The sequence below is a fragment of the Dama dama genome, chromosome 30, assembly GCF_033118175.1.
Source record: "Dama dama isolate Ldn47 chromosome 30, ASM3311817v1, whole genome shotgun sequence".
Taxonomy (NCBI): Eukaryota; Metazoa; Chordata; class Mammalia; order Artiodactyla; family Cervidae; genus Dama; species Dama dama.
The window spans coordinates 71,100,448-71,120,809 of NC_083710.1; the positions used below are offsets into that span (position 1 = coordinate 71,100,448).

A 20,362-nucleotide genomic window follows, 5' to 3' on the forward strand; every position below is an offset into this window, starting at 1 on the left:
GCTGCTATAACAAAGTACTGCAAACTGGGTGACTTAAAACAACAAAAATTTATTTTAATTGAAATATAGTTGATTTACAATATTGTATTAATTTCTGCTGTACAGTGAAGTGATTCAGTTATACATATAGTTATTTTAAAATATTCTTTTCCATTATGGTTTATTATAGGATACTGAATATAATTCTTTGTGTGCTACACAGTAGGACCTTATTGTTTATCCATTCCATATATGATGCTTACATCTGCTAATCTGAAACCTCTCACTCGAAGTCTCTCAGCTCCCTCCCTGTTGGGAACTACAGGTCTGTTATCTATGTCCTTAAAACAACAGAAATTTATTGTCTCCCTGTTCTGGAGGCTACAAGTCCCCAGTCCAGGTGCTGGCAGGGCTGTGCTCTCCCTGAAGGCTGCAGGGGAGAATCCGTCCTTCCTGCCACTGGTGTACGTGGGCCTTCCTGTGTTCTTTGGCTTCCAGCTCAGTATTGTGGTCTCTGCTTCTGATACCACGTGGCCATTATCCCTTGTTTGTCTGAGTCTCTTCTGTTCTCATAAGGACATCAGTCATATTGGATTTAGGGTCACCCTGCTCCAGTGTGGCCTCATCTTAGCTCGATTGTATCTGCAAAGACCCTTCTTCCAAATAAGGTCAGTTCACAGGTATCATGTTTAGGGCTTTAACATACTTTTTTAAGGGGCTACCATTCAGTGAACAACACCATACACGATTGGGAGTGGGTTGGAGATTAGGGAGAATTTTTCAGGCTTCGTAATTGTTTGGTATTTCACCACTTGGTTTGTCTGTGTCTGTGCCTCAGCATCTCTGTTGTTAACCCTTGTCTCTTTCAACAGACCCGTGGCCAAATCTCTCACTTATCAAATGAATTTCTGCTCTAAGAAAGATTATTAAAAAACAGCATCTCTACCTCTTGAAGCAATTCCATGTGTAGACTGTTCTCCACTCCTCCAGGAATGTGGAGCTCAGATTTCTTAAGCTTGAGACCAGTTACCTTCATGTGCAGAGCAGATGATGTGCTGTGCTTAGTCACTCAGTCATGTCCAACTCTTTGTGACCCCAGACTCCTCTGTCCATAGGGATTCTCCAGGCAAGAATACTGGAGTGGGTTGCCATTCCCTCCTCCAGGGGATCTTCCCAGCCTAGGGATCGAACCCAGGTCTTTTGCATTGCAGGCAAATTCTTTACCATCTGTGCCACCAGAGAAGTCCAAGAATACCAGAGTAGGTAGCCTATCCCTTCTCCAGGGGATACTCCCAACCCAAGGATCGAACCAGGGTCTCCTGCATTGCAGGTGGATTCTTTACCTGTTGAGCTACCAGGGAAGCCCACAGAGCAGGTGATACTAGTATGTAAAACCCTGAGTTGGCAGTATTGAGTATAGAATAGTGAGAGGCACAATAACATATTTAGTCAGTCCCTAGATGTTTTGGAGCCCCCATATTGCTTCTTTTGAGAATACCATCCTCAATTTTAGAACAACAATTTGTCCACTAGAGAGCACCCCTGGATGAGTTGGGGTCCATCCTATTTGTTTGATCCCTCGCTCACATCAGAGGAGGGATGGCTGCCCCCTTGTCCCCTTGGAATTGTCAGGGCTTGGCTGCTGAGTGAAATTATTGTTTTTGTACCACTAGTAATTTCCTTGTGCAGCTTACAGATACCAAGTAGGAAGTAATAATTTCATTAAATAAATTGTATGCATTTTGTCTCTCAAGTGGCACAAGACACAATATATCTTGAATAAAATTCTAATTCTTCAGTGTCAGATGGTTCCCAAAGGTTTCATAGTGTTTCTTCCAGGGGACCACCTCAGGGGATAGGATAAGAGGGGTCAAAGGTAGGGCCCTGGGGCACTATCTTCTACTTGATCTGCCTTAACCAGAAGCCCTCTGTTGATTGGTTTTGCATCCTGAAATTTTGGCCTCATATTTTGTTTGCCACTAAGTGAATTAGCTGTGTCTTGTTTCATGGGGTTAGAAAATAGCAAAAGCATCTGCATATGAGAGTTCCAAAGAATAGCAAGGAGAGATAAGAAAGCCATCCTTAGGGATCAATGCAAAGAAACAGAGGAAAACAATGGGGAAGACTAGGGATCTCTTCAAGAAAATTAGACATACCAAGGGAATATTTCATGCAGAGATGGGCACAATAAAAGACAGAAATGGTATGTACCTAACAGAAGCAGAAGATATTAAGAAGAGGTGGCAAGAGTACACAGAAGAACTGTAGAAAAACGATCTTAATGACTCAGATAACCACGATGGTGTGATCACTCACCTAGAGCTAGACAGCCTGGAGTGTAAAGTCAAGTGGGCTTTAGAAAGCCTCACGATGAACAAAGCTAGTAGCGGTGATGGAATTCCAGGTGAGCACTTTTAAATCCTAAAAGATGATGCTGTGAAAGTGCTGCACTCAATATGCCAGCAAATTTGTAAAGCTCAGCAGTGGCCACAGGACTGGAAAGGGTCAGTTATCATTCCAACCCAAAGAAAGGCAATGCAAATAATATTTGAACTACCACACAATTGCACTTATCTCACACTCTAGCAAAGTAATGCTCAAAAATTCTCCAAGCTAGGCTTCAACAGTACATGAACTGAGAACTTTTGGGTGTCCTTGCTGTATTTAAGAAAGGCAGAGGAACCAGAGATCAAATTGCCATCATCCAGTGGATCTTAGAAAAAGCAAGAGAATTCCAGAAAAACATTTACTTCTACTTTATTGACTATGCTAAAGCCTTTGTCTGTGTAGATCACAACAAACTGTGGAAAATTCTTCAGGAGACCGAAATACCAGACCACCTGACCTGCCTCCTGAGAAATCTGTATGCAGGTCAAGAAGAAACAGAACCAGACATGGAACAGCAGACTGGTTCCAAGTGAGCAATGGAGTACGTCAAGACTTTATATTGTCACCTTATATATTTAACTTCTATTCAGAGTACATCATGTGAAATACTGGGCTGGATGAAGCACAAGTTGGAATCAAGATTGCCAGCAGATTTATCAATAACTTAAGATATGCAGATAACACCACCCATATGGCAGAAAGCAAAGAAGAACTAAAGAGTCAGTTTCTTGATGAAAGTGAAAGAGGAGGGTGAAAAAGCTGGCTTAAAACTCAACATTCAAAAAATGAAGATCATGGAATCCAGTCCCATCACTTTATGGCAAATATATGGGGAAATAAAGGCAACAGTGACAGACTTTATTTATTTATTATTTTATTTTTGCTCCAAAATCACTGCAGATGGTGATTGCAGCCATGAAATTAAAAGATGTTTGCTCTTTGGGAGAAGAGCTATGGCCAACCTAGATAGCGTTTGAAAAAGCAGGGGCATTACTTTGCCAACAAACATCCATCTAGTCAAAGCTATGGCTTTTCCAGTAGTCATGTATGGATGTGAGAGTTGAACCATAAAGAAAGCCGAGCACCGAAGAATTGATGGTTTTGAACCGTGGTGTTAGAGAAGACTCTTGCGAGTCCCTTGAACTACAAGGAGATCCAACCAGTTAATCCTTTTTTTTTTTTTTTTTTTTCTTTTTCCATTTATTTTTATTAGTTGGAGGCTAATTACTTTACAATATTGTAGTGGTTTTTGTCATACATTGACATGAACCAGCCATGGATTTACATGTATTCACCATCCCAATCCCCCCTCCCACCTCCCTCTATACCCGATCCCTCTGGGTCTTCCCAGTGCACCAGCCCCAAGCACTTGTCTCATGCATCCAACCTGGGCTGGTGATCTGTTTCACCCTAGATAATATACATGTTTCGATGCTGTTCTCTTGAAACATCCCATCCTCGCCTTCTCCCACAGAGTCCAAAAGTCTGTTCTGTACATCTGTGTCTCTTTTTTTGTTTTGCATATAGGGTTATTGTTACCATCTTTCTAAATTCCATATATATGTGTTAGTATACTGTATTGGTCTTTATCTTTCTGACTTACTTCACTCTGTATAATGGGCTCCAGTTTCATCCATCTCATTAGAACTGATTCAAATGAATTCTTTTTAAATGCTGAGTAATATTCCATGGTGTATACGTACCACACCTTCCTTATCCATTCATCTGCTGATGGGCATCTAGGTTGCTTCCATGTCCTGGCTATTATAAACAGTGTTGTGATGAACATTAAGGAAATCAGTCCTCAATGTTCATTGGAAGGAATGATGCTGAAGCTGAAACTCTGATACTTCAGCCTCCTGATATGAAGAACTGACTCATTGGAAAAGGCCCTGGTTCTGATAAAGATTGAAGGTGGGAAGAGAAGGTGACAATAGAGGATGTGATGGTTGGATGGCATCACTGAATCAATGGACATGCGTTTGGGTAAACTCTGGGAGTTGGAGATGGACAGGGAGGCCTGGAGTGCTGCAGTACATGGGGTTGCAAAGAGTCAGACACTACTGAGTGATTGAACTGAATTGAACTGGAGGGAGGGAAACTGAAGTAAAATGTATATATTTTTAAAGAACTTGATTAGATTGGCAGTTTAAGCTTAAGCAGTTGCCTGATCTGAGGAAGCCTGGTTATCTGTTTGTGACTGGTTGTTTTTAAGTTCTCGTCTCAAATTTGAGCTCACTGATTCTGGGTTAGGTTTTGGTTTGCTGCCAAGGCTTTAGAACCACTCCAGTGTCATGGCCTTCTTGTTTAATGACTTGAATGAAAAGAATATTGAATTTGCATTTGGGAGCTTTCTGAGCTTGCCGGGAGTTTTAAAGACAGTGAAAACACAGCTCGTGGATTCTCTGTCCAGAGTTACTTTTTACAGGCCTTGTCCCAGCTGAACACATGCTACTGTGACAGTGACATGGTCAGCAAAGATTTGATGAGTGACTGTTACCTATGCAGATGTGCTTGTGCCCACCTCTGTGTCAGCCTTAAATTTGTTTCCTGGAATATCTTCTCCAATGACCATTTTAAAAAATTTGGTTTGTCACATGTAGTTTATCTGAATTGTCTAAAAAAACTCTACTGATACTTCCACTGACATCTATAGTTTTTGCTTATCTAAGTGCATCACAGAAAACTAGCCAATCTAATCACACGGACCACAGTCCTGTCTAACTCAATGAAACTGAGCCATGCTGTGTGGGGCCACCCAAGACGGATGGGTTATGGTGGAGAGGTCTGACAGAATGTGGTCCACTGGAGAAGGGAATGGAAAACCACTTCAGTATTCTTGCCTTGAGAACCCCATGAACAGTATGAGAGGGCAAAATGATAGGATACTGAAAGAGGAAGTCCCTAGTTTGGTAGGTGCCCAATATGCTACTGGAGATCAGTGGAGAAATAACTCCAGAAAGAATGAAGGGATGGAGCCAAAGCAAAAACAAAACCCAGTTGCGGATGTGATTGGTGATAGAAGCAAGGTCCGATCCTGTAAAGAACAATATTGCATAGGAACCTGGAATGTTAGATCCATGAATCAAGGCAAATTGGAAGTGGTCAAACAGGAGATGGCAAGAATGAATGTCGACATTCTAGGAATCAGCGAACTAAAATGGACTGGAATGCGTGAATTTAACTCAGATGACCATTATATCTACTACTGCGGGTAGGAATCCCTTAGAAGAAATGGAGTAGCCATAATGGTCAACAAAAGAGTCCGAAATGCAGTACTTGGATGCAATCTCAAAAATGACAGAATGATCTCTGTTCGTTTCCAAGGCAAACCATTCAATATCATGTAATCCAAGCCTACGCCCCAACCAGTAATGCTGAAGCAGCTGAGGTTGAGTGGTTCTATGAAGACCTACAAGACATTTTAAAACTAACACCCCAAAAAGACGTCTTTTTCATTATAGGGGACTGGAATGCAAAAGTAGGAAGTCAAGAAACACCTGGAGTAACAGGCAAATTTGGCCTTGGAGTACGGAATGGAGCAAGGCAAAAGCTAATAGAGTTTTGCCAAGAGAACACACTGGTCATAGCAACAACCCTCTTCCAACAACACAAGAGAAGACTCTACACATGGACATCACTAGATGGTCAACACCGAAATCAGATTGATTATATTCCTTGCAGCCAAAGATGGAGAAGCTCTATACAGTCAGCAAAAACAAGACCGGGAGCTGACTGTGGCTCAGATCATGAACTCCTTATTGCCAAATTCAGACTTAAATGGAAGAAAGTAGGGGTCACCACTAGACCATTCAGGTATGACCTAGATCAAATCCCTTATGCCTATACAGTGGAAGTGAGAAATAGATTTCAAAGACTAGATCTGATAGACAGAGTGCATGATGAAGTATGGACGGAGGTTCATGACATTGTATAGGAGACAGGGATCAAGACCATCCCCATGGAAAAGAAATGTAAAAAGGCAAAATGGTTGTCTGAGGAATCCTTACAAATAGCTGTGACATGAAGAGAAGTGAAAAGCAAAGGAGGAAAGGAAAGATATTCCCATTTGAATGCAGGGTTCCAAAGAATAGCAAGGAGAGATTAGAAAGCCTTCCTCAGTGATCAGTGCAAAGAAATAGAGGAAAACAACAGAATGGGAAAGACTAGAGATCTCTTCAAGAGAATTAGAGATACCAAGGGAACATTTCATGCAAAGATGGGCATGATAAAGGACAGAAATGGTATGGACCTAACAAAAGCAGAAGATATTAAGAAAAGGCAGCAAGAATACACACAAGAACTGTACAAAAAAGATCTTCAAAACCCAGATAATCATGGTGGTGTGATCACTCACCTAGAGCCAGACATCCTGGAATATGAAGTCAGGTGGGCCTAAGAAAGCATCACTATGAACAAAGCTAGTGGATGTGATTGAATTCCAGTTGAGCTATTTCAAATCCTGAAACATGATGCTGTGAAAGTGCTGCAGTCAATATGCCAGCAAATTTGGAAAACTCAGCAGTGGCCACAGGACTGGAAAAGCTCAGTTTTCATTCCAATCCTTAAGAAAGGCAATGCCAATGAATGCTCAAACTACCACACAATTACACTCATCTCACATGCTGGTAAAGTATTGCTCAACATTCTGCAAGCCAATTTCAGCAATATGTGAACCATGAACTTCCAGATGTCCAAGCTGGTTTTAGAAAAAGCAGAGAAACCAGAGATCAAATTGCCAATATCTGCTAGATTATCAAATAAGCAAGAGAGTTCCAGAAAAACATCTATTTCTGATTTATTGACTACACCAAAGCCTTCAACTGTTTGGATCACAGTAAACTGTGAAAAATTCTGAAAGAGATGGGAATACCAGACCATCTGACCTGCCTCTTGAGAAACCTGTATGCAGGTCAGGAAGCAGCAGTTAGAACTGGACAGGGAACAACAGATTGGTTCCAAATAGGAAAAGGAGTACGTCAAGGCTGTATATTGTCACCCTGCTTATTTAACTTATATGCAGAGTACATCATGAGAAATGCTGGGCAGGAGCAAGTACAAGCTGAAATCAAGATTGCCTGGAGAAATACCAATCACTTCAGATATGCAGATGACACCACCCTTATGGCAGAAAGTGAAAAGGAACTAAAATGCCTCTTGATGAAAGTGAAAGAGGAGACTGAAAAAGTTGACTTAAAACTCAACATTCAGAAAACCAAGATCATGGCATCTGGTCCATCACTTCATGGGAAATAGATGGGGAGACAGTGGAAGCAGTGTCAGACTTTACTTTTTTGGGCTCCAAAATCACTGTAGATGGTGATTGCAGCCATGAAATTAAAAGACGCTTACTCCTTGGAAGGAAAGTTATTACCAACCTAGATAGCATATTAAAAAGCAGATACTTTATTTTGCCACAAACGCCTGTCTAGTCAAGGCTATGGTTTTTCCAGTGGTCATGTATGGATGTGAGAGTTGGACTGTGAAGAAAGCTGAGCACTGAAAAATTGATGCTTTTGAACTGTGGTGTTGGAGAAGACTCTTGAGAGTCCCTTGAACTGCAGGGAGATCCAACCAGTCCATACTAAAGGAGATCAGTCCTGGGTGTTCATTGGAAGGACTGGTGTTGAAGCTGAAACTCCAATACTTTGGCCATTTCATGCGAAGAGTTGACTCATTGGAAAACACCCTGATGCTGGGAGGAATTGGGGACAGAAGGACAAGGGGCCGACAGAGGATGAGATGGCTGGATGGCATCACTGACCTGATGGATATGAGTTTGAGTAAACTCTGTGAGTTTGTGATGGACTGGGAGGCCTGGCGTGCTGCAGTTCATGGGGTTGCAAAGAGTTGGACACATCTGAGCGGCAGAAGTGAACTGAACAGATGTGCCCACAGTAGTTATCTCAATGGCCTCCATTTTTAACACATAAGCACACATTTCTTTCATACCTGCCAGCACCTTACACAATATTCGGTTTGACAGTGAACAGAAGGCTTGTACTGTGTCTAGCTGAACTAGATTTGTGAACCATAGTTCCAGACCTAAGAAATATTTTCTTATAAAAGTTATTGTTTAATACCAGTTAACTTTTCTTGATTACTATTTAAATTAGATTAGTATTATCTAATGCAAGTGCATTCCTCTCAAGTTTAAAATTTTTATTTTAGGGTGAAATGGTGCAAAAAGGGACTTATGCTGAGTTACTGAAATCCGGGGTAGATTTTGCTTCCCTTTTAAAGAAGGAGGATGAGGAGGCTGAACCATCTCCAGTTCCTGAATCTCCCACTCTGAGAACTCAGACCTCCTCCGAGTCTTCAGTTCAGTCTGAACAGTCTTCCACAGCCTTGTTGAAAGATGCAGCTGCAGAAGACCAAGATGTGAGTTTCTCATCTGCAACATCCTGGTCTGTCTGCTTTTGATGGCCGTTCAATCTTCTCCTCTCATGACATCTTTGTCTCAAAGTAAATAAGTTTCTAGGGCCTTAATCCATGGAATTGGTAGAATTAAATTGCTCTCTGATCTTTTTGGTATAGGATGATGAATCTTATCAAGATAAGTAGTGGGTACACTGCTATGAATTCCTGGGTGTATGTTTATAATGGCTCCCAGCTTCCCTTTTACATCCAGAGGCTTGCTATGAAGACCCTCTTCTATCAAATACTGCTATGACCACATTAAATCAGCTATTTTCCCTGCATATTGAAATGTTCTGGCACTGCAGATGACTGTCATATTTTGCCTTGGTGTCATAAGGTTTGTGATAGACCAGAGATAACGTGTGCAAAGGACCTGACACACAGCAGACACTGATTAGTCCCTCACATTCCACACGCAGGAGTCACCGAAATTCAGGAACCACATAGATTCAGATCATATTCTCTCCTCTTGCTATCCAAACTCTCCTTACTCCAACTCATTGTGTGAACTCAGCTTACTGTATTTGATTAGTATTTTGAGGACCAGCTATGTTTTATGTTTTCATCACTGAGTGACACAAGTTATCTAGAGGGATACATTAACTACATATCATTTTGTGTGTTATTTTGCAACAAACTTCTGCATTCATATTTGAATTGGATATGTTTTGTGTGTGCTGAAAGTCATAATATCCTATTTTTATTCTTTAGTCATATAATTTATTTTTTAATTGGAGTATAACTGCTTTACAATGTTGTGTTGTTTGCTGCTGTGCAATGAACTGAATCCACTATATGTTTACATATATCCCCTCCTTCTTGGACTCCCTTTCCCACCTACACCCCTGTCCCAAATATCTAGATCATCACAGAGCACTGCTACTTTAAGCAAAGCCATGCAACAATGAATAACCTTGTGCAAATGATATTTCCTTATTTCTAATAGATTACTAGACGTAGTATGGCTGGGTCCAAGAGTAAATGCACATATGGTTTGGCTAGATATTTCCATACCCTCTCCATAGGAGATGGACCATCTTGCACTCCTACCAGCAAGCGAGGTGTATCTGTTTTTGCCACAGAATTGCAATTTAGGGCATTGTTGAACTCGTGTAGTTTTGTAGTTCATTATTTAAAATTTTGTCTTTCACTGCCATTTTCCCCTCCAAGACTGAGAATATACAGGATACACTATCTGAGGAGAGACGTTTAGAAGGAAAAGTTGGTTTTAAGACCTACAAGAATTACTTCAGAGCTGGTGCTCACTGGTCTGTCATCATTTTCCTTATTCTAGTAAGCATAGCAGCTCAGGTAAGTAAGGAAATTTGTTTTGGTGTGTGCCTTAGCTTGATATTCACATACTGTTTACACTGTATCTATTTATTTAATTATTATTATGTTTATGAAGAGACTTATTTTAAAAAACTGGCTCATGAAGCTGTGGGATCTACCTGGGTGAATCTGAAAGCAGAAGAGCAGGTCTGCAGGCTGGAACTCAGGCAGGAGCTGCAGTCTTAAGGCAGAATTTCTTCCTCCTCCAGGAAGCTTCAGGTTGTGCTCTTATAGCCTTGACTGACTGGGTGGGGCCCACCACATTGTTGATGGTTATTTTTACTTAAGTTGACTAATTATAGACATGAACCACAATCCACAAAAAATACCTTCACATTAATATCTAGAGGAGTGTTTGACTAAATGACCAGAGACTGGAATGACCAAGGTGACACAGAAAACTGACTATCACAGTACCTGTCAAGAGCCTTCCTTCAAAACCCCAAACATTTACACTACTGCTTTTTTTTTTTTTTTTTTGCATGTACTTGGATTTGCATTCAAATGTGCTTTGTTTTTTTATTTTATTTTTTCATTTATTTTTATTAGTTGGAGACTAATTACTTTACAATATTGTAGTGGTTTTTGTCATACATTGACATGAATCAGCCATGGATTTACATGTATTCCCCATCCCGATCCCCCCTCCCACCTCCCTCTCTACTCGATCCCTCTGGGTCTTCCCAGTGCACCAGGCCCGAGCACTTGTCTCATGCATCCAACCTGGGCTGGTGATCTGTTTCACCATCAAATGTGCTATCTTTGGGTAGCAAAATAAGTGAGGCTTATTGGTGTTGTGTGTTTGTGACAAGATTCAAGAAAAAAAAAAAAAAAAAGAATGCCTTTTAGAGATATTAAATTATAACATGCCCTGCCCTGACCTCTCGTCATCTGGGGTGTGAGGCTTGGCACAGACCTGAGTCGGAAGGACCTGTTCTGTAGCCTTCCCATCCCCCATCCTGGTGAGCGGGGTGTGAGGGCTCAGTAATGTCAGTGTGTGAGTGACTGTTGTTTCCTGCTCTAGGTTGCCTATATCCTGCAGGACTGGTGGCTTTTAAACTGGTGAGTGATTCCTGCTCTGACCCAAAGTGCTGTAAAGTCTACACGAAGCCTCACTTTCCCACAGAGTCAGGGGGAGGGGTGGGGATTTTTCAGCCTCCTCTTCTGACCCTCATGTAGTTTCCCTGAATAAAAATCACAGTTCCTGCTGGACTGTGACTCTCCCATGGTCTCTCCCCATGTCTCACTCTCAGAAGCTTCCTCACAGACAGTTCTGAGAACTGAAAGTCATGATTCAAATGGTATCTCTACAAGGTAGAGAGACATAGGGCTCTTAGAGCTGGGAACAATTTTCTAGCATTAAATTCATCTCCTAAATCAAGATTTATTTTTTTCTGGTATTTATAGCATAATATTTTTTTCTTCCCTATTCCATAGGGCAAATGAACAGGATACTCTGAATATCATGGCATATGAAAAAGGAAATATAACGGAGATGCTTGATCTGAACTGGTACTTAGGAATTTTTGCAGGTAAAGCCGAATCATCTGGTCTATTATACTAAAGTCTGAGGTGCTTACAAGGAGCCCATGTGAGCAACTAGGGCTTCTAGGAAAAATTCAGAAATACCTCAACAAATAAGAGTCTGAGTCGGATTTACTCTATGAATTAATTGAAATAATTATTTTAAAAATCTACTAGAAGAAGGTGAATGCAGACTCTTAATTTGCTCTGTGCTGGATTTTGGAAGTTAAACTAGAACTGAACATTCAGAAAATCAGCCACTGGAAACAAGTGCTACTGTATATTCTAATGGGTTGCTTTATCTAAATCTTATTATATGGATGGACAAGGGGATTAGAAATGGATCCCCACCCTGTGGTTTGAATTTTTCCAGTTCTGTCTGAATAAACCCTGTCTTTTTTTTTTTTTTTTTTTTAAACCCTGTCTTTTATTGAACTTAGATGAATTCCTCTGGCAGCAAGGGCCCCCAAGCAAAAGCACTATTTCCCTGCAGGTATGCAAACTCCCCTTTGCCACACTGCTCACCTCTTGGGCTTCACCAGTTACTTAAGAGAGAAGCTAAGTAGGGAGAAATCCAGTGTCTGGGAATTAATTAGGATTCCTTCTCTTTCTTACCTTGAGATCACAATGTTCTTGCACCTCCAATTGTGTGATTAATTTAACATCTGGCTTGCCAGACTAATATTAATTAACATGGCTCTGTTTTCACAAAAGTGCCTAGAATATGTGTAGCATTTCATACTTTAAAAAGGAAATCCTCATCTAAAATTTTATTTATTTATTTTCAAATTCTTCTTTATTATATTTTATTTTTTTTTCCAGTGGGTTATGTCATACAATGATATGAATCAGCCATATATTTACACGTATTCCCCATCCCGATCCCCCCTCCCACCTCCCTCTCCACCCGATTCCTCTGGGTCTTCCCAGTGCACCAGGCCCGAGCACTTGTCTCATGCATCCCACCTGGGCTGGTGATCTGTTTCACCCTAGATAATATACATGCTGTTCTTTCGAAACATCCCACCCTCACCTTCTCCCACAGAGGTCAAAAGTCTGTTCTGTACTTCTGTGTCTCTTTTTCTGTTTTGCATATAGGGTTATCATTACCATCTTTCTAAATTCCATATATATGTGTTAGTATGCTGTAATGTTCTTTATCTTTCTGGCTTACTTCACTCTGTATAATGGGCTCCAGTTTCATCCATCTCATTAGAACTGATTCAAATGAATTCTTTTTAACGGCTGAGTAATATTCCATGGTATATATGTACCACAGCTTCCTTATCCATTCATCTGCTGATGGGCATCTAGGTTGCTTCCATGTCCTGGCTATTATAAACAGTGCTGCGATGAACATTGGGGTGCACATGTGTCTTTCAGATCTGGTTTCTGCAGTGTGTCAGCCCAGAAGTGGGATTGCTGGGTCATATGACAGTTCTATCTCCAGTTTTTTAAGATATATCCACACTGTTTTCCATAGTGGCTGTACTAGTTTGCATTCCCACCAACAGTGTAAGAGGGTTCCCTTTTCTCCACACCCTCTCCAGCATTTATTGCTTGTAGACTTTTGGATAGCAGCCATCCTGACTGGCGTGTAATGATACCTCATTGTGGTTTTGATTTGCATTTCTCTGATAATGAGTGATGTTGAGCATCTTTTCATGTGTTTGTTAGCCATCTGTATGTCTTCTTTGGAGAAATGTTTGTTTACTTCTTTGGCCCATTTTTTGATTGGGTCATTTATTTTTCTGGAATTGAGCTGCAGGAGTTGCTAGTATATTTTTGAGATTAATCCTTTGTCTGTTGCTTCATTTGCTATTATTTTCTCCCAATCTGAGGGTTGTCTTTTCACCTTACTTATAGTTTCCTTTGTAGTGTAAAAGATTTTAAGTTTCATTAGGTTCCATTGGTTTATTTTTGCTTTTATTTCCAATATTCTGGGAGGTGGGTCATAGAGGATCCTGCTGTGATTTATGTCGGAGAGTGTTTTGCCTATGTTCTCCTCTAGGAGTTTTATAGTTTCTGGTCTTACATTTAGATCTTTAATCCATTTTGAGTTTATTTTTGTGTGTGGTGTTAGAAAGTGTTCTAGTTTCATTCTTTTACAAGTGGTTGACCAGTTTTCCCAGCACCACTTGTTAAAGAGGTTGTCTTTTTTCCATTGTATATCCTTGCCTCCTTTGTCGAAGATAAGGTGTCCATAGGTTCGTGGATTTATCTCTGGGCTTTCTATTCTGTTCCATTGATCTATATTTCTGTCTTTGTGCCAGTACCATACTGTCTTGATGACTGTGGCTTTGTAGTAGAGTCTGAAGTCAGGCAGGTTGATTCCTCCAGTTCCATTCTTCTCTCTCAAGATTACTTTGGCTATTCGAGGTTTTTTGTATTTCCATACAAATTGTGAAAATATTTGTTCTAGTTCTGTGAAAAATACGGTTGGTAGCTTGATAGGGATTGCATTGAATCTATAGATTGCTTTGGGTAGAATAGCCATTTTGACAATATTGATTCTTCCAATCCATGAACACGGTATATTTCTCCATCTGTTTGTGTCCTCTTTGATTTCTTTCATCAGTGTTTTATAGTTTTCTATGTATAGGTCTTTTGTTTCTTTAGGTAGATAGACTCCTAAGTATTTTATTCTTTTTGTTGCAATGGTGAATGGTAATGTTTCCTTAATTTCTCTTTCTGCTTTTTCATTGTTAGTGTATAGGAATGCAAGGGATTTCTGTGTGTTAATTTTATATCCTGCAACTTTATTATATTCATTGATTAGCTTTAGTAATTTTCTGGTAGAGTATTTAGGGTTTTCTATGTAAAGGATCATGTCATTTGGAAACAGCGAGAGTTTCACTTCTTCTTTTCCTATCTGGATTCCTTTTACTTCTTTTTCTACTCTGATTGCTGTGGCCAAAACTTCCAACACTATGTTGAATAGTAATGGTGAGAGTGGGCACCCTTGTCTTGTTCCTGATTTCAGGGGAAATGCTTTCAATTTTTCACCATTGAGGGTAATGCTTGCTGTGGGTTTGTCATATATAGCTTTTATTATGTTGAGTTATGTTCCTTCTATTCCTGCTTTCTAGAGAGTTTTAATCATAAATGAGTGTTGAATTTTGTCAAAGGCTTTCTCTGCATCTATTGAGATAATCATATGTTTTTTATCTTTCAATTTGTTAATGTGGTGTATTACATTGATTGATTTGCGGATATTAAAGAATCCTTGCATTCCTGGGATAAAGACCACTTGGTCATGGTGTATGATTTTTTTAATATGTTGTTGGATTCTGTTTGCTAGAATTTTGTTAAGGAGTTTTGCATCTATGTTCATCAGCGATACTGACCTGTAGTTTTCTTTTTTTGTGGCATCTTTGTCTGGTTTTGGAATTAGGGGGATGGTGGCTTCACAGAATGAGTTTGGAAGTTTACCTTCTTCTGCAATTTTCTAGAAGAGTTTGAGTAAGATAGGTGTTACCTCTTCTCTAAATTTTTGGTAGAATTCAGCTGTGAAGCCATCTGGTCCTGGGCTTTTGTTTGCTGGAAGATTTTTGATTACAGTTTCGATTTCCTTGCTTGTGATGTGTCTGTTAAGATCTTCTATTTCTTCCTGGTTCAGTTTTGGAAAGTTATACTTTTCTAAGAATTTATCCATTTCATCCAAGTTGTCCATTTTATTGGCATAGAACTGCTGGTAGTAGTCTCTTACGATCCTTTGTATTTCAGTGTTGTCTGTTGTGATCTCTCCATTTTCATTTCTAATTTTGTTAATTTGGTTCTTCTCTCTTTGTTTCTTAATGAGTCTTCCTAATGGTTTGTCAATTTTGTTTATTTTTTCAAAAAACCAGCTTTTAGCTTTATTGATTTTTGCTATGGTCTCTTTAATTTCTTTTGCATTTATTTCTGCCCTAATTTTTAAGTTTTCTTTCCTTCTGCTAACCCTGGTGTTCTTCATTTCTTCCTTCTCTAGTTGCTTTAGGTGTAGATTAGGTTATTTATTTGGCTTTTTTTCTTGTTTCTTGATGTAAGCCTGTAGTGATATGAACCTTCCCCTTAGCACTGCTTTTACAGTGTCCCATAAGTTTTGGGTTGTGTTTTCATTTTTATTCATTTCTATATATATATTTTGATTTCTTTTTTGATTTCTTCTATGATTTTTTGGTTATTCAGAAGCATGTTATTTAGCCTCCATATGTTTGAATTTTTAACAATTTTTTTTCCTGTAATTGAGATCTAATCTTACTGCACTGTGGTCAGAAAAGATGACTGGAATGATTTCAATGTCTTTGAATTTTCCAAGACCAGATTTATGGCCCAGGATGTGATCTATTCTGGATAAGGTTCCGTGTGCACTTGAGAAAAAGGTGAAGTTGATTGTTTTGGGGTGAAACGTCCTATAGATATCAATTAGGTCTAGCTGGTCCATTGTGTCATTTAAGGTTTGTGTTTCCTTGTTAATTTTCTGTCTAGTTGATATATCCATAGTTGTGAGTGGGGTATTAAAGTCTCCCACTATTATTGTGTTACTATTAATTTCCTCTTTCATACTTGTTAGCATTTGCCTTACATATTACGGTGCTCCTATGTTGGGTGCATATATATTTATAATTGTTATATCTTCTTCTTGGATTGATCCTTTGATCATTATGTGATGTCCTTCTTTGTCTCTTTTCACAGCCTTTATTTGAAAGTCTATTTTATCTGATATGGGTATTGCGACTCCTGCTTTCTTTTGGTCTCCGTTTGCATGAAATATTTTTTTCCAACCCTTCACTTTTAGTCTGTGTGTGTCTCTTGTTTTGAGGTGGGTCTCTTGTAGACAACATATATAGGGGTCTTGTTTTTGTATCCATTCAGCCAGTCTTTGTCTTTTGGTTGGGGCATTCAACCCATTTACATTTAAGGTAATTATTGATAGGTGTGGTCCCGTTGCCATTTACTTTGTTGTTTTGGGTTCACGTTTATACAACCTTTCTGTGTTTCCTGTCTAGAGAAGATCCTTTAGCATTTGTTGAAGGGCTGATTTCGTGGTGCTGAATTCTCTCAGCTTTTGCTTGTCTGTAAAGCTTTTGAATTCTCCTTCATATCTGAATGAGATCCTTGCTGGGTACAGTAATCCAGGTTGTAGGTTATTCTCTTTCATTACTTTCAGTATGTCCTGCCATTCCCTTCTGGCCTGGAAGGTTTCTATTGCTAGATCAGCTGTTATCCTTATGGGAATCCCTTTGTGTGTTATTTGTTGTTTCTCCCTTGCTGCTTTTAGTATTTGTTCTTTGTGTTTGATCTTTGTTAATTTGATTAATATGTGTCTTGGGGTGTTTTGCATTGGGTTTATCCTGTTTGGGACTCTCTGGGTTTCTTGGACTTGGGTGGCTGTTTCCTTCCCCATTTTAGGGAAGTTTTCAGCTATTATCTCCTCGAGTATTGTCTCATGGCCTTTCTTTTTGTCTTCTTCTTCTGGGACTCCTATGATTCGAATGTTGGGACATTTCACATTGTCCCAGAGGTCCTTGAGGTTGTCCTCATTTCTTTTGATCCTTTTTTCTTTTTTCCTCTCTGCTTCATTTATTTCCACCATTTTATCTTCTACCTCACTTATCCTATCTTCTTCCTCCGTTATTTTACTCTTGGTTCCCTCCAGAGTGCTTTTTATATCATTCATTGCATTATTCATTTTTAATTGACTCTTTTTTATTTCTTCTAGGTCTTTATTAAACATTTCTTGCATCTTTTCAATCTTTGTCTCCAGGCTATTTATCTGTAACTCCATTTTGTTTTCAAGATTTTGGATCATTTTTATTATCATTATTCTAAATTCTTTTTCAGGTAGATTCCCTATCTCCTCCTCTTTTGTTTGACTTGGTGGGCATTTTTCATGTTCCTTTACCTGTTGGGTATTTCTGTGCCTTTTCATCTTGTTTAGATTGCTGTGTCTGGAGTGGGCTTTCTGTATTCTGGAGGTCTGTGGTTCCTTTTTATTGTGGAGGTTTTACCCAGTGGGTGGGGTTAGACGATTGGCTTGTCAAGGTTTCCTGGTTAGGGAAGTTTGCGTCGGTGTTCTGGTGCGTGGAACTTGATTTCTTCTCTTTGGAGAGCAATGGAGTGCCCAGTAATGAGTTTTGAGATGGGTCTATGTGTTAGGTGTCACCTTGGGCAGCCTGTATGTTGACGTTCAGGGCTATGTTCCTGCGTTGCTGGAAAATTTGCGTGACATGTCTTGCTCTAAAACTTATTGGCTCTTGGGTGGTGGTTGATTTCAGTGTAGGTATGGAGGCTTTTGGACGGTCACTTATTACTTAAAGTTCCATGTAGTCAGGAGTTTTCTTGTGTTCTCAGGTTTTGGGCTTAAGTCTCCTGCCTCTGGTTTTCAGTTTTATTCTTCCTGTAGTCTCAGGACTTCTCCAACTATAAAGCACTCCTTTCGAAGACAATGGGCTGCTTTTCTGGGTGCCTGAGAACCTCAGCTAGTGATCAGAAGTTGTTTTGTGAAGTTTGCTCTGTGTTCAGTTATTCTTTTGATGAATTTGTAGGAGAGAAAGTGGTCTCCCCATCCTACTCCTCTGCCATCTTCCAGACTCTAAAATTTTAAAATATTAAAAAAAAATAATAAATAAAATTTTAAAATATTTGCACAAGAAACACACATACTAACTTTCTTCAAAGATAAAGTAAATTATATCTTTGTAAGAACCCAGTCATTAAAATTTGGTATTTCTTTTGTTGATCACTTGCTAAGAAACCTAAATCCTTAGAGTGAATTATATCTTTGTAAGAACCCACTCATTGAAATTTGGTATTTCTTTTGTTGATCACTTGCTAAGAAACCTAAATACGTTAGCTGTTTACCTTCTGAATTGGTGGACTGTGGGGGCTTAAAGGAAGAAGGAAAAGATTCTATTGCATATTTATTTAGGATAGTGGGCTAAGGCAAATGCCTGTTGATAAAATTCAGGAATTTGAACAGCTTCCAGAGTTGGAATAACAGTGATTTGAAAAGCTGAAAGAGAAAAATACTTGATGGAATATTTATAACAGAAATGATTTCCAGTTTCCTTAGTATCATGGGTTCAAGAGATGTTTGGAGGCTATTTTAATTTTTATATGCATAGTAAATACTCATTTATGTCATTAATAAAAAAGTTAAATAATTATGTGCATTTACAAATGCTTCTTGTTTCTATAAAACAGTGAGATTGGGTGCTCTTTTAGGTTAATTATCTTGTGTTAAGATATAATTTGTATTTTCTTGCAATTCAACTATTTAAGACATTTTCTACTTGTAACTTAGTATGGTATTTTCCTATTTTTTAAAGCTACTGCATATTTTGTACAATGAAATGAAATAATTTATCCTGTTTCCTGTTAATTCACATGCTGGTACCAAAGCATATCACAATTTCACAATATGGAATATTTTGTAAATAGTGAGATTTGAAACATGGAGAAAGAATGATTAACTATTTTTATAATTAATTTTTCTTCTGAGTTTTTATTAGAACTTGCAAATTGAGTTTGGAAAGCCTAGGGTGAAATTGTAGTTTACACCTAATTTTTTCTTCACACGTGGTTTCTGTTTAGTGAAAGGAAAATACTGATTTTCATATTATTTTTAATAAATGTATCTTGTGAATGCACTAAACTCTTACAGAATCCATATAATACATATATTATGTATCTAAACTTATTTATTTCACATTCTATATATAAAATTTATATGTAAATTCTTTTTATAGTGGAAAATACATAATATCTTTATAAACTGCCTGCTATACTTCAGTATCATTGAAGAAAAGGCAGAGATTTTATGTTATGAGTGACATTTCTTTATTTCAGGTTTAACTGTAACTAGTCTCCTTTTTGGTGTCACAAGATCTCTGTTGGCATTGTACATCCTTGTTAATTCTTCACAAACTTTGCACAACAAAATGTTGAAGTCCATTTTGAGAGCTCCGGTATTGTTCTTTGATAGAAATCCAGCAGGTAAGTCAGATGCCAAGTTTCTCAGTAAATATATCTTAACACATTTAGTGCTTTGCCATGTTCTAGTATTTGAAAATGGAAGAGATGCTTGGAAGAAATCACTATGTGTGTTGATTCATTTTCTACAAAAATCTTCACTGATATTTTTCTCTTACTAGAGAAAATTTGAATATAGGCACATATAAGCTTTTCATTTATGTGTGTGTGGGAAGATAAATTAATGTTCACTTAGCAGAATGATTTAGGAATCCATTTGTTGTGTGGCTTATGAAATACCATATATTTGGTTTATAAATGTATTTATTTTAATCAGAGGATAATTAATTTACAATATTGTGGCAGTCTTGCCATACATCAACATGAATCAGCCACGGGTGCACAATTGTCCCTTTATCCTGAATCCCCTCCCACCTCCCCCTCCACCCCATCCCTCAGGATTGTCCCAGAGTACCGGCTTTGAGTGCCCTGCTTCATTCATTGAACTTGCACTGGTCATCTATTTTACATATGGTAATATACGTGTTTCAATTCTATTTTCTCAGATCATCCCACCCTTGCCTTCTCCCACATAGTCCAAGAGCCTGTTCTTTACATCTGTGTCTCTTTTGCTGCCTTGCATATAGGATTGTCATTACCATCTTTCTAAATTCCGTATATATGCATTAATATTCTGTAGTGGTGTTTCTCTTTCTGACTTACTTCACTCTGTATAATAGACTCCAGTTTCATCCACCTCATT

The 20,362-nt window shown here is 38.8% G+C and overlaps 1 protein-coding gene across 1 annotated transcript in view; it reads left to right on the forward strand.

Moving 5' to 3' along the window:
* LOC133049356 (ATP-binding cassette sub-family C member 4-like) overlaps window positions 1-20,362 on the forward strand; it is a 335,592-nt gene that overhangs the window by 215,439 nt on the left and 99,791 nt on the right. The window contains exons 15-19 of the mRNA XM_061133334.1: window positions 8,539-8,748; window positions 9,958-10,098; window positions 11,144-11,181; window positions 11,557-11,651; window positions 19,477-19,623. Coding sequence (XP_060989317.1) covers window positions 8,539-8,748; window positions 9,958-10,098; window positions 11,144-11,181; window positions 11,557-11,651; window positions 19,477-19,623 — 631 coding nt within the window. The remainder of the gene's footprint in view (window positions 1-8,538; window positions 8,749-9,957; window positions 10,099-11,143; window positions 11,182-11,556; window positions 11,652-19,476; window positions 19,624-20,362) is intronic.